Below are 15061 nucleotides of genomic sequence, written 5' to 3'. Positions count from 1 at the left end.
AGGATTCAAGCCCATTAATTGCATTCTAATGAATGCAGATCAGCTGTTTGCATGTTCCGCTGGCATGAGGCGGAAACCTCGCTTTGGCCGGCGAGACGGGTCTGTCGCCCGTTACCGATCCTGTTTTTGGGCCGACCGTTGAATTCTCTGCCTGATTGGGATTCCGCCCTTCCCCCCCTCCCCCCCCCCCCCCCCCCCCCATCATTCTGGGAGGGAGGGGAAGAGTTGAGAGCAGAAACAGAATGGATGCAGCCCAGGGCCCTGTTCACCATGGTGAGGATTCTTTGGTTCAGGTAAAAGGAAGATATTAGATGTGCTAATATGGAAGATTGTGTAGAAATTTATTGCTCTCTATTATTAGCTCTGATCGAATTTGTATGACTAGAATAAGGACTAAAGGACCAGGCTAGAATTCGCCTGACTAATGATGAATGTAAATCAGAAACCCCAGCTATCCAAAATATGAGGAAACATATCAGCCCATGATTAGAAAATAATGACATTCGGAGTTGATCCTTGGCAAGCAGAGCATTGCACTAATGGCTGTTCGAGTGACCCTGGCAATTTAAACATCCAGTCACATAAATCTTATCAAGTGCAGCTCTGCTGTAGCTATGCCTAATTACAATTACATCCAATTTATTCCACATTCCTGGAAGATGTTATCTATTTGTAATGAAAATAAATATAGCGAGTGCAAACAGCGAGTGGTTATCACTGCTGCCTTACAGCTCCAGGGACCCGGGTTCAATTCTGCCCTTGAGTGACTGTCTGTGTGGAGTTTGTACGTTCTCCCAGTGTCTGCGTGGGTTTCCTCCGGGTGCTCCGGTTTCCTCCCACAGTCCAAAGATGTGCAAGTTAGATGGATTGGCCATGCTAAATTGCCCCTTAGTGTCCATAAGGTGAGGCGAGGTTACTGGGTTACGGGGATAGGGTGGAGATGTGGGCTTAGGTAGCGTGCTCTTTCCAAGTCCCGGAGAAGACTCAGTGGGCCGAATGGCCTCTTTCTGCTCTGTGAATTCTATGACTGAGTCCTGTCGGATCAGATGGCCAGAATCACAGCTAGTTGCCCTATATTTACTCAAGCGAGCTTTTCCTCACAGATGTGAAAACTCCTCGGGAGAGAGCAGCTCCAAATAAATTAGCTGGAGTGCCAAAGCACTCTAGCAACATGGCACCGCCAAGTGTTCACTCCCCCCCCCCCCTGACAATATTCACACCCCTTGACAATGTGCACCCCTTTCCCAATAATGCTGAACCACAACCACCCCCCCCGACAATGTTCACCCCCACTCAACAATGTTCCCCCCCTCAACAATGTTCCCCCCGACAATGTTCACCTGCTCCTGACAATGTTCACCCCCATCTTAACAATGCTCCCCCCTCTCAACATTGTGTCCCCCCCTTTCAACCATGTCCCCCCTCAACAATGTTCCCCCCCTCAACAATGTTCCCCTCCCTCTCAACAATGTTCCCCCCTTAAACAATGTTCACCCCCCTCAACAATATTCATCCACTCCTGACAGTCCTCCCCCTCTCAACAATGTTCACCCCCTCTCAACAATGTTCCCCCCCCTCTCAACAGTGTTCCCCCCCCTCTCAACAATGTTCACCCCCCTAAACAATATTCATCCGCTCCTGACAATGTTCCCCCCTCTCACAGCGCTAGCCATTTGTGCTCCCGTGTTGCCAATGTTATGTTATCATCATGCCTGTATGATATGCAATCAGCAGAAACTTGCCTCTCTAATCTGGGAGCATAGCAGTTTTGTGGATGCAAACTGCTTCAGGCAAGTAATCTTGTCAATCAGTGTTAGAGATTATGCATGCTCGGCGCATAAAGTGGTTATGCACAACACACAGTTCAAATTCTACAATCTTTAGCATTATTTCATTTCTGCCTTTATTGTGCTGATATCTGGGATAAATGTGGGAACACCAGGCCAGCAATGTGCCACTAAAGAAGAAATCCACTTTGATCAAATATTCCTCCACATGCTGCCTTTAAGGATGAATTGTCCACATTGGCTGAACTTTAGGAATAGCATTGAGCAGAACTTGCATTTAATAAATAATTATTCACATAGGGGTTTCAACATTTGTTAAACCAGCAACAATAATTTGTTTTTTACATCGTGACTTCATTTATGTGACTTTGCAAGGAAATTGCTGTATGAAAAATGTAGTTTCTTGGTGGTTCCATGTAATTTTCTCATATTTACCTGTGCCATTTTTAAGTTAGTAACTTTTAGAAAAAAAAATTTTAGGAAAAAAATTGTGTACGAGGTTGGTTTTTAAATATTTAATAATTCATTTGAATTCTACAATAGCCTTTTCTGTTACTTGATCTAAGTTTATTTCTGTGGCAGTAGAGCAATCCCAAGGCGGCTACAACTTGTGCTTCAATAAAATTCAAACCATAATAATGAGTAATTGTTTGCATCTCGAAATGCTCACCTACGGAAAACATTAATGACTTCTAATAATACAAGAATCTGAAGACTTGTGTATGATTTTGGAACATACGTTAATGCAATTGTTGAAGCATTTCAGACCCTTGCATGCGTAGTGAAGATAACCATATGGATTATGACAAACATGAATAGAAATGGGGCGTCATTCTCCGACCCCCCGCCGGGTCGGAGAATCGACGGAGGCTGGCGTGAATCCCGCCCCTGCTGGTTGCCGAAGTCACCGGCACCGGATATTCGGCGGGGGCGGGAATCGCGGCGCGCCAGTTGGCGGGCCACCCCCCCGCGATTCTCCGGCCCGGATGGGCCGAAGTCCCGCCGGCGTAGATTAAACCACCTTTTGAACAGTGGGACAAGGCGGCGTGGGCGGGCTCCAGGGTCCGGGGGGGGCGCGGGGCGATCTGGCCCCGGGGGGTGCCCCCACGGTGGGATGGCTCGCGATCGGGGCCCACCGATCCGCGGGCGGGCCTGTGCCGTGGGGGCACTCTTTCCCTTCCGCCTCCGCCACGGTCTCCACCATGGCGGAGGCGGAAGAGACTCCCTCCACTGCGCATGCGTGGGAAACTGTCAGCGGCCGCTGACGCTCCCGCGCATGTGCCGCCCAGAGATGTCATTTCCGCGCCAGCTGGCGGGGCAACAAAGGCCGTTTCCGCCAGCTGGCGGGGCGGAAATTCCTCCGGCTTCGGCCTAGCCCCTCAATGTTGGGGCTCGGCCCCCAAAGATGCGGAGCATTCCGCACCATTGGGACGGCGTGATGCCCGTCTGATTGGCGCCGTTTTGGGCGCCAGTCGGCGGACATCCCGCCGTTTCGGGAGAATTTCGCCCATTGTGTTACTTTCTGAAGCATTAGTTGTAAGCAAACCTTTTTTTTTTAATTTAGAGTGCCCAATTCATTGTTTCCAATTAAGGGACAATTTAGCGTGGCCAATCCACCTACTCTGCACATCTTTGGGTTGTGGGGGTGAAACCCATGCAAACATGGGTAGAATGTGCAAACTCCACACGGACAGTGACCCAGAGCCGAGATCGACCCTGGGACCCCGGCGCCGTGAGGCAGCAATGCTAACCACTGTGCCACCGTGCTGCCTGTTGTTAGCAAGCCTGATGTAATGTTCATTTAAGAGCGTCAGAAATGGATTCACGTGAATATGTATGGTACTATTCAGTACCTTTTTTGTAATGTCATTACTGTTGTAATGTAGGAAATGCAAAAGCTAATTTTCATGCTGCACATCTCCAATAACAGCAATGAACTAAACGATAAAATAATATTGTTTCAGTACTGATTGAGGGATTAATGTTACCCAGAATGCAAACAGCCACCACAATAACTAAATTGCTACATTGACTGTTCTATTAGTCCTTTGCCCTGCTTTTAGAGTTTCTTTTTTGATAAGTACCACCCATTTTGAAAATATCCCCCCCAAATTACAGTGGAATTAATGTCTTGACTACAATATCAAATGATTAGTTAGTATGATAACAATGTTGCAATTTGAGCAAATTTAGAAATGAGTGGAAATGTTTATTTCAAATGCATTTATTTCTGTGTTTAATGATCACAACTTAGTATTTTCTGTTTTGTTTTACACTTATTTTACTTGAGCACTATCTTGCTGGATCACCACCCTGCCCTGTAGAAAATTTATCAAAATTGATGGGTCTAAACAGGCTGAAATTAACAACAAAAATGGAGAATTAAATGCTACAAGTTATTGAAGGGATCTGTCCTTTAGCATATTGGCACTAGATTATTTGAGTACATATAAAAATTGTTCTTTTGAACACTCATTTTCAAATTCATCTAATCAAATTGTAGTTTTCATATTTTCTGTTCTGTCTCAGTATCTCTATATCAGTCTCAACTGATAAGTATTCATAATTTTGAAGTTCATTTCATAAGACTAGTTCAGTTCTTACATAGAACTCAAAACAAAATTAATGATGAATAACAATTTAGTCTCAAACTTGTTTGTCTAAATGTCTTAAGTTCTATTAGTTTACTTCAATTTTTGATACCTTGCCAATGGTAGGGCCCTGTGTTCGACTAATGTTGTGGCTTTAATGGATTACTCTGTGTAAATAGATAAATAATTGAAATAGCAGGATGTATAACATAAATTAGTGTAAATGTTAATATGGCAGCAAGGCTGATGTTCCGTTTAGATGACAGACAAACCAGTGGTATTGTACTTGAGGGCGGACGGAGAGGAATATATTTGTGTAAGTAAATTACTGCTGCTTGTGACACAGCTTGTGCTTTTCTTATTGGTTACTGAACAGAAATAGTATTTTTAGCTGTTTGTTTCCATCTCTGAATTTGTTTAGTTTAGGCCAGTTTCATTCAAACCGAGGGCTGGATTCTCCAATATTGAGACTATGTCCCCATGACAGTGTACAAACGGTGGAGTTTTACTCCCGAAATTCCTGCAACAAAGTTAAACAAATTCACAGCCCTGCAGGGGGCTAGCAGGGACCCGGAGTGAATCTTGCAGTTTTTGCTGCGGATACGGGCTCCCACACATCCGGGTCAGAGGTCACGCATGCGCATGGCGGCGGCCTCCAGCGGCCGCGCCGTGCTCCATAGCGGACTCGGACCGTGGAGCCAGACCAAAGAAAGAGACCCCCCGATCGGCAATGCGCCTGAGCCTCAACCCCCCCCATTAAATCTCCGGCTGCCTATAATGCCCCCACCCTGGTCTCCGATTCGCTCGCTTCTGACCAGGGCGGCCACAGACTGAGTCTGCAGCCGTCACGCGAGCATCCCGATTGGCAATAGGTGGTTAGTTCCATGCCGTCGGGAACTCAGCCAGTTGGGAGGGGAAGATTGCTGGGCGGGCCTCTGGCAATGGCCCCCCGGCGGCGCGGTGTACTCCACTGTGACGCCGATTTTCGGTGCTCGGAGAATCGCCGGATCGGCGTCGGGCCCGATTACGGTGTCAAACTGGATTTTCCGCCCTGGCGCCAGCCGCGATTTCAGTGTCGGGCTGTGGAGAATTCAGCCCCAAGTATCTGAACCAAGGCCACTTACGAGTTGGTGAGCATTTTTGCGAACTTTAACATTTACAAAAAATGCTTTATAAATTGATAGAGATCACCAAAGTGTCTCACGGGACTGCATATACACCTTGTCTTTATGTTCCAATCTCACTGAATGATCGCGGCAGGTGACCGAGGTTAGCAGTTGCTGTGACATTAGATCTGCTTTGAAAATTAAACAATGGGCTCTCATTCTCCAATATACTGTGCAGAATCAAGAAACAGTTAAAGGTTTTAAAGTTATAATATGTGTGCACTTAGTTCTGTGTAATCTGTTTATTCAGGTGGCAACATATCTATTCATTATCGAGAATGGTACAAACCATTGGTCTGGTTCTGGATTCTAGTGGGTCTGGCCTACTTTGCAGCTGTCCTCAGCATGATTGGAGACTGGCTACGTGTAATATCGAAGAAAACAAAGGAAGAGGTAAGATGTTGATAGATACGGGCAAACCCTTTTTGGAGCTAAAGGCCACCTACAACTTAAATTACAGGTCAAGGATGGAAACTGCAGAGCAGGCTGACATTGTATCCCAGATCCTGGGAACAAATGCATAAGAGGTTCGCTTGCAGCAGGAGAAATACAAAGATCAGTAAACCCATGTTTGTGTACCTGCGTCTTCCTCAGCCACCCGTGGAGAAAATCTAAAGGTTGAGCTGCCTCGCTCTCAGAGGTAGCAAGTCAGGTTTGGATATAACTTCTGCCCATTTTTTCAGCACATTATTGTCGAAAAAGAAATTGAAGGGCACAACTCCTGTGGAGCAAATTAGCACATTGCACAGCAGAGTTGGAAGTTCTTCTCCAAGAAGTACAATCAATACAAACGATTTGCTAATTTGCACAGTAAAGGAGGTGGGAGGGGCTTAAAAATAGCAGTTTTCAGTTTTGGTATAAGGAATGGGGGCTGTTTAGCACAGGGCTAAATCGTTGGCTTTGAAAGCAGACCAAGGCAGGCCAGCAGCACGGTTCGATTCCCGTAACAGCCTCCCCGAACAGGCGCCGAATGTGGCGACTAGGGGCTTTTCACAGTAACTTCATTTGAAGCCTACTTGTGACAATAAGCGATTTTCTTTTCATTTCATTTTTTTCATGTATGGCATGTTCTTGGGTGGGTCAATGTATGGATTTTCACAGCAAAAACAAATTGTTCAGTGGCGTGTTTTGACTGCTGGAAGAAGTTCTAGTCACCGAATGTCTCACCAATCCCCCTGCAGAGCAACTCCTTCCATGTTGATCTCCTCCCCTGTCTCATCCTCTCCCTGTGGTCCTGCAGGCCCATTGGCCTTCTACTTGATGCTCCTTCCTTGTTGGACAGTAAATTATATTTGCCAATTCTGTAGTTTCCCCAGGTAGACATAGCTTCGATCACTTTTTTAATACAATTTTTATACAAAGTTTGTCAGATGTCCTTGCCATGACTTGGAAGGATCCCATTGCATCACACTTTGGTGCCATTGAGATCTTTGCAATGAGATGAGAAGCTATTCCAGACATTGAAGTTGCCTGTAAGCTAAAGTGGAGACAGAAAAATTGGGTTCCCTCCGACTTAATCAGAAAGCAGTGTTGTAACGTATGTTACTTGCATATTGAAAATAACTTATCTACTCCAGGTGTGCAGGTTTTCTTTCCTCATGAAACTGATATCATCATATTCATACAGCACTATGGGAACTACAATTGCAAAGACCTCAAGAAATTGAACGGCTTATAACAAAAGATCAGAAATGCACAGGCCAAGGGCAGCACGGTGGTGCAGTGGTTGCCTCACGGCACCAGGCTCAATCCTGGCTCTGGGTCACTGTCCATGTGGACTTTGCACATTCTCCCCGTGTTTGTGTGAGTTTTGCCCCCACAACCCAAAGATGTGCAGGGTAGGTGGATTGGCCACGCTAAATTGCCCCTTAATTGGAAAAAATGAATTGGGCACTCTAAATATATATTTTAAAAATATAAATGCACAGGCCAGAAGGCTATGCAAGAAGTTAGGAACAATCATAACTCTGTGCTCATTGCCAAGAAACATCTGCAGTTCCTCATCAACTGAAACTTTGCTTCTTGTTCTAGTTTCCTGTAGCTTATACCATTTGAGTTTTATTTTTATGGGCAAGGTGCACTGGGGCAGAGATTCACCAAAGTCATGGATTGGCATGTACTCTTCGGGGATGTGATGGCGGTGGGGAGAGGGAGAGATGTGCTGGGCCGGGCCATGTAAAATCAGATGCCATCCCTGGAGTCTCCCTACCAACCCCCACTGCAATTATTCCCGTGGTGGAGAGGTGTTAGGTGACCTGCTCGCCTGTGGACCAATTAAGGCCCTTATGTAACCAATTAACGGCCACTTAAATGTATCCTCCCACCACCGCTGTGATTTTACTTGCAGTAGGAGATGCCACCACCTGGCGAACCTTGGGGTTGGGCTGGGGAGTGCCTAATTGATGCACCTGCATCAGAACCTGCTGCCCAAAGTGCAACCCTCCTCCCATGTTTTCCCCCACTTCCTTCTCCTTTCCAACCATGACTCTCACCCCCTTGCCATGGCCTGCCAACCTGACCCCAGCAGGACCCCAGACTCTTACATCCTGTCTCCAATGCTGAACACCTTTCTCTCGGCCCACTGCAGTCCCAAAAGAGGCACTTTTCAGGTGGCGTGGCATTGCTTGAACATTAGAGTTGCTGGCCCTCTGATCAACTTCTCTGAGGCAGTGAAAAATTAGGTTTCCTCCGACTTAAATCAGAAAGCAGTGTTGTAACATGTGTGTACAAGTCTTTGCATATTGATGGCAAAGAACGTATCTGCTCCTGGCGTACAGGTTTTGTCCCCTCGTGAAACTGATCTCATCAAATTCATACAGCTCTTAGTGAAAGTCCCACCTCTGGCCAATTAAAGAGCCGTTGGCTGTTTAATGATTGTGGGGTGAAGCAGACCCTGATTTTGATGCAAGGTGATGGAACCACTGCCCCTTTGTAAAATTCAGCCCATGAAGCTTGATTAAAATCTGGGTTCTGCTTTGTTAGCACTGTTTCCCTTGGCTCATAAAAATCATGTTACATAATTCAATGCACAAAGTATCAGGTACCTGAGTTTGTGACATACCCACCACCTGTGTGCCTCCCTACTGTCAGCAGAGCCTCAAAAGTCAGAGTTACAGTGCAAGGTTTTATTAGTAAACCATGGAGTGTACTTTATCAAGGGATAAACCAAGAGTCAAGGATGCTACAGGTATTAACGAAGGGCATTATCTGCAAAAGCTGATGAGTAGCTCATCAAGGTTAATAGTTACCCGACATTGGCAGGGCTGTAGTTTTGATAAGACATGTGGGCATTTTATGTTGGATCACTCTTCTTTCCATTGTCGGACCTGCTCTGACAGGTGTAATTAAGGTGTTCATTCTAATTAAGGCGTTCATTCTAATGGGCTCTCTAGGGTGAAAAGAAGTCAGGTTGTCTCTATTTATTTCCTGGGGATTTGAAACCAGCAACAAGGAATTTCCCTCAGAAAGCATTAATTGGCCTGCCATACTGTTATTTGGTGAATGATCCCAAAGGTGGCTTTTATAATCTTGAGGCTCTTTGCCAGCAGAATCAGAGATGGTTGTGCAGTTTGTAAAATCTAATGCTTATATTGCAGTCTTTTGTCATTTAAATATTTTGTTCCGTTGGTACCATTCAAAGGCTTTGTGAAACTCAAGGAAAAGCTCCTTTGTCCATATTAACAAGTAGATATTTCAAGAGACTGGTTAAATATCCACAACTCAACCACTAAATGTATTGTTTGTTTCTTTGTTTTACCATTTTTCACCTCGTGGTTAGGAAATTTAATAATTCTTAACTGAGGGAAAGGCAACAAAATGTTCAATGCACTGCTGGATAACAGTCCGTTATCTAAAATAAACTAAAAAATGCTTTTGCTTCTGGTCATACACGTTGCAACATTTTTCAAACTTTTCAACATGCAGAGATTTAACAAACAAACCAATCTGTAACTTCAGAATACCTTCAGACTTTTGTGGGTGGCACGGTAGCACAGTGGTTAGCACTGTTGCTTCACAGCTCCAGAGTCCCAGGTTCGATTCCCGGCTTGGGTCACTGTCTATGTGGAGTCTGCACGTTCTCCCCGTGTCTACGTGGGTTTCCTCCGGGTGCTCCGGTTTCCTCCCACAGTCCAAAGACGTGCACGTTAGATGGATTGGTCATGCTAAATTGTCCTCCGTGTCCAAAAAAGGTTAGGTGAGGTTGCAGGAATGGGGAGGTGTGGGCTTGGGTAGGGTGCTCTTTCCAAGGGCCGGTGCAGACTCAATGGGCCGAATGGCCTCCTTCTGCCCTGTAAATTTTTATGCCCTGTAAATTCTATGATTCAAAGTGGAGATGAAACAAACCTGCAAGATGATGACACCGCCTACCGAATGGAAACGGACACTGCCCCAAAACACACACAACTTTTGTTTTCTTAGCCGTTTTATGTATGAAGTTGCATTTATTTAGCACTGTTGATCTTGTGTGTTACCGTTGCCCTTACTGATTCATTCTTGTATGAGAATAAACAATGATTCCTTTGTGCCTGCAGGTTGGTGAAATTAAGGCCCATGCCGCTGAATGGAAAGCGAATGTAACAGCAGAGTTCAGGGAAACGCGAAGGCGGTTAAGTGTGGAAATTCATGACAAACTTCAAAGGGCAGCAACCATCCGAAACATGGAGCGAAGGCGGCTTGGTTTGGACCAACGAGCTCATTCCCTTGACATGCTCTCCCCCGAGAAGCGGTTAGCGTTTGCAGGCCTGGAGACGGGTCAATTCAAGGCATCATCTCAGGAAAGTATCGATGGCAGTTCTAGCAATCTACAGCAGAAAGAAACAAAGCAATATGACAAACACATGCAAGGAGCTTCAGAAGACAACATCGTCAATAAGGTGGGATCTTCGTCAAGAGGGCCCAAACGATATAAAAATAGGGAATTAAAGAAAGAGATACCGGAGAACGTTAGAAAAATATATGAAACATTTGGAAATTGCACGTTGGATGAAGAAAACAAGGAACAGGAAATAGAGAAAGAAAACAATACAAATGTTCCAGCTATAACAAGCTATGTTCAACGTTCAGAAGTTGAGGATGATAGAACGCCCAATGAAGCCAAAAATCCAGAGAATAGGAAATTACTTGAAAAAAAGATATGAAAACACTACGGTGAACAATATAAAAAAGTTTGTTGGGAGCTTTTTTTTTTAAACTATTGACATGTGCCTTATCGTTTTTAAAATGTGAGAAACCCATTTTCACACACGCATGGTCAACACAAACCTTTAGATTGATTTTAGTGTGCCACTGTGATATAAGGGTTGAAGTACCAAATATCAAACATCGGCTTGAATTAATCTGTTTGAACTGTGGGATTGTTGAAGATTATGTTGGTATCAACTTGGGAAAATTATACATGGACCTAGTGCTCATTACCAATGCAGTATATCTTAGGAAGGAAGTGGATGGCTCTGTATATTACCAGAAGCCCCACTAAATCACGTTTATTACGGAGAGGATCCAGCTTTGGGATATTTATTTCCACTAATTTATTAGAACTGTTTGACAATTTTTAAACAAACATCAGTTTGTTTTAAGAGCCCTGTGCATCTGCTTGACGTGTGCTGTACAACCCTTCGAAAATGTTACATTTCTGATAGGTGTAAGGATTCTGCAGCAGAGCAATCAATGCAGCAGAATTGAAAGATTGCAATAGCTGAATGTAATTGTTGGAGACTGATGTAAGCACTGAACAACAGACTGCGATCTGCATGTCCTTGTCTTGTAATTTAACAAGTAACTTCTGAGACTGATCTTGATAAATGTTGATATCTCAGGGCTCTCCTGTCCTGCTTTTACAAAGTTTCCTATATTAGGTTTTGAAAAAAAAATTAGGGTGTTGGGAATAATATTACTCTAAAGTAATAATTCAAAGAAAGCATGTTGGTGTATGGATCTATGATCATTCTCTTGTTGTCTGTGATTCTTCTGCAATGAATACAATTAATTCATATCGGTTCTCTAACATCAATAAAATGAAGACAGAAACCGATAAAATTAAGCAGGTATTTTTAATCCACGTTGTGCTATTTTTGTCTTTTCCTGCTCTGTTAAGACAACTGCCCTAAGCCTCCTGTTGAAGAGGCTGATAAAACAGGTTACCACCACCTTTGCACCCCCACCCCCCGCACTCCACTTGCCCAGAATGCAGGTGCTGCAATTCAAAAATGACCAAAAGAATATTCGCCCCGAGGCAGATACCTCCCTGGTGTAGAATGTCTCATTTAGCAGCCAATTAGGGATTGGTGCTACTTATATTGGCAACAGATATTGCCGGGCCTTGAATCTGCGACCTCGGCAATTTGAAAGGAGTGGTTTAATTGGTGCACAACAGAAAGACCTTGAAAATCCATGGAGTGGAGGACTGCATCCGAGTTAAGTGCCAGCTATCCGCTCTGGCACGCTGGACTCCGTTTACAGACTGGGGCAGGACTGTAAAATCTGGATGGTCCGAGGTGTATTCTGCCTATTGGTAGAAGAATCTGGAAACATCAGTTAAAATCTACAAGCTGTCGGCAGCCTGTTTTCAACCTCCTCCCTCAGAAAGGAGCATCAGGGAGTAATTTGTGACGCATTTAAAAAAGAAATGACCCTTCTTTGGGAGCTCAGGCTCTGATCCAAACCTGACATCCCCAGATATTTGGAGGCACAGGTCTCTCTCTCCCTGGGTAGTGCACTGACCTTACCTGAGTCCCAGCTGAGAGTTTGTGTGTGGGGTATAGGGAATCCCTGCACCAGGTTAGTAGAATCCAACATATCTGAGGCCTGGTTGATTTTGCCGCTGTTCCAGTGAACAGCTGTTCAACTTACAGCAGGAGTCTGCCTGATTGGCCAATGAATTTCAGGGCCAAATTGTATGTGCTGTAAGCAAAATAATCATATTATTTTAAAATAGCACAGGAATAATGTAAGATTTACAGTGAAAGGGACCCAATGTTACTGGTAGAGCATTTCAAATGAATAATCCAATTTCCATATATCTTTATTTCTCTGAATTTGTACATCTATTTTCTTACTAAAAAATTAATAACTTTATGATGCTTTCTTTCTCTGAATCTTTGTCAGTGTTGATGACTGTATTGTAGCAGAACAAAATGATGTCCATAAAGTAGGAGTTAAGTAATGGCTCCGACCTTGCAGCCGCCGAAGAATCAGAGGCTTATTAAAACTATTCTTACCCTTCTCATAGTTTGCAGCAGAAACTTCCTCTCTTGATTTCAGTGTGGTTCCATCAACAAGGTGAGTGGAGAGGCCTTTTGGTGAGACAGTCCCAGTGAAGCCTGGGCCCCTTTGATATCATCAGCTGGAGACCTGCCTCTTGAAGACTGCCTCCCAAGACCAAGCACACTCCGAAAGCTAGTGATTCCAAATAAACCTGTTGGACTTTAACCTGGTGTTGTAAGCCTTCTTACTGTGCCCACCCCAGTCCAACGGCGGCACCTCCACACCATCCCAAGTCAGGTAAGTGTTTTAAAATGTTTTCTTTATTCTACTTCTAGCCCTCACAACCCAGATCTCCGACACGTGACACCCCTGGTCTGCTCCCACCCCCACTCCATCATGCCCCACCCACCGGCTCTGCTTTGACATGGGCGGGGTGACGGGTGAGGGATAGGAGTAGAGCAGGAGTGACGAGGGAGGAGGTTAAATAAAGCCGATGTGAGGGGTTGGGAGGGCGGGGGCTGGGGGTGTTGTTGGGAGGATGAAGGTGACACACCAGCTGAATTAAAAGGCTGTCTTCCCGAGCAGTTTTTTACATCTGCTACGAGTAGACCAAAATAAACCTGTGTTGCTATCAGCATGGGTGCAGGGTAATCGGCTCACATTCTGTGAGGACCATCAGCATGGTCTCCCCTGATGCCAATTCTGGCAAACCGCAACTTCCGGATTCGAGTGTAAATTGGCTCCCTGGACATTACGGTCCACTCCAGCAGTAAACCTCTGTGTTCGCTACGATCATATTCAATAGTGACCCAATAGATAGAATTTACAGTGCAGAAGGAGACCATTCGGCCCATCGAGTCTGCACCGTTTCTTTGAAAGAGCACCCTACCCAATCCCACACCTCCACCCTATCCCCATAACCCAGTAACCCCACGCAACACTAAGGGCAATTTTGGACACTTAAGGACAATTTTAGCATGACCAATCCACCTAACCTGCACATCTTTGGACTGTGAGAGGAAGCCGGAGCACCCGGAGGAAACCCACGCCCACACAGGGAGAATGTGCAGACTCCGCACAGACAGTGAACCAAGCCGGGAATAGAACCTGGGACCCTGGAGCTGTGAAGCAATTGTGCTAACCACTGTGCAATCGTGCTGCCCCTTCTTTGTTATGATTCTTCAGTACTAAAGCAGAAGGTGAATTCCACTCAGCTAAAAATGGGAATTTTCCGCTGAAGCACAGTGCAGGATATGAAAACTCGGATGGACAGGGGGTGAACCAGAGGATATTGAAGCCTCGTCTTTGTTCTCATACCTGATATTATTTACACTGACACACAGTGGGTGCGAATAACTGGCTGCGTCCCACCGGGATCAGAGTAGGATGCCGCCGGTATATCCCAGGAGCGCCCGCACCCCCCTGGGATTCCCAACAGCCAATACACCTCACAAGATTTAACGAAAGACCCAGTCTCGCACGGTTAAGTGAGTTTAGAAACTAACTTTGCCGTGCTCACGCGGGATCTAACGGCCACCTGGCATCTATTGGCGTCGCCGAGGAGACCCCGGCCGAGCGCCGTTCAGCACTGGTCCCCACAAAGGGGCACCAGGCGGAATGGCACTCGCTGAGGGAGGGGCCTCCCAGGTAATTTGAGGCCCTCGGGTGGTTGGCCTCTGGCAGGGTGCCTCATGGGCACTGGCACCTGGGCAGTGTCATCTGGTTGCCAGTCTGCCCAGGTGGTACTGTCAGGCTGGCCGAGGTACTACCAGGATGCTAGGCTGGCATTTGGCTCACGCCAGGTATTGGGCCAAGGGGTGCCCTGCCCGTGTGAGGTATGGGGAGGGGGGGTCCCAAGGAAGGGAAGTTGGTGGGGTCCATTGGTCGCATCGGGGGTCAGTGCAGGAACGCTAAATTGAGGCCTTCGGGAGGGAGTGGGCATTCCCCGCCAGGATCTGGAATAGCAACAGAGGCCGGGATTCTCCGTGCCCGCGCCGGGACGCGATTCTCCGGCTACTGGAGAATCGGAACCAGTCGCGTCCGTGCGGTCGACGCGCCGCCGGTCGGGGGCCGGTGAAAGAGGCCCCCGCGGCGATTCACCGCGGTCGACCAGCTGAATTCCCGCCGAGTTCCACTGAGTCCCGCTGGCGTAGTTCCAACCTGGTACCACCCGGCGGGAGCTTGGGCCTGCGACCGCCCTGGTAGCGGGGGGGGGGGGGGGGGGGGGGATCAAACTCCGGTGGGGGCCTCCACGACATCCAGGCCCGCGATCGGGGGCTACTGATCAGCAGGCCCCCGTGATGTGGAGGGGGCC

At 46.3% G+C, this 15061-nt stretch overlaps 1 protein-coding gene across 1 annotated transcript in view; it reads left to right on the top strand.

The window, feature by feature from the left end:
• The window catches only part of LOC140403490 (potassium channel subfamily K member 10-like), a 38985-nt gene extending 26367 nt beyond the window's left edge, over positions 1 to 12618 (top strand). Inside the window, exons 6-7 of the mRNA XM_072491410.1 lie at positions 5795 to 5937; positions 10077 to 12618. Coding sequence (XP_072347511.1) covers positions 5795 to 5937; positions 10077 to 10682 — 749 coding nt within the window. The 3' untranslated portion in view covers positions 10683 to 12618. The remainder of the gene's footprint in view (positions 1 to 5794; positions 5938 to 10076) is intronic.
• The last annotated feature ends 2443 nt before the right edge of the window (positions 12619 to 15061 follow it).

The sequence above is a fragment of the Scyliorhinus torazame genome, chromosome 2 (genome assembly GCF_047496885.1).
Source record: "Scyliorhinus torazame isolate Kashiwa2021f chromosome 2, sScyTor2.1, whole genome shotgun sequence".
In the NCBI taxonomy this organism is placed as follows: domain Eukaryota; kingdom Metazoa; phylum Chordata; class Chondrichthyes; order Carcharhiniformes; family Scyliorhinidae; genus Scyliorhinus; species Scyliorhinus torazame.
This window is presented reverse-complemented; position numbering and strand designations above follow the sequence as displayed.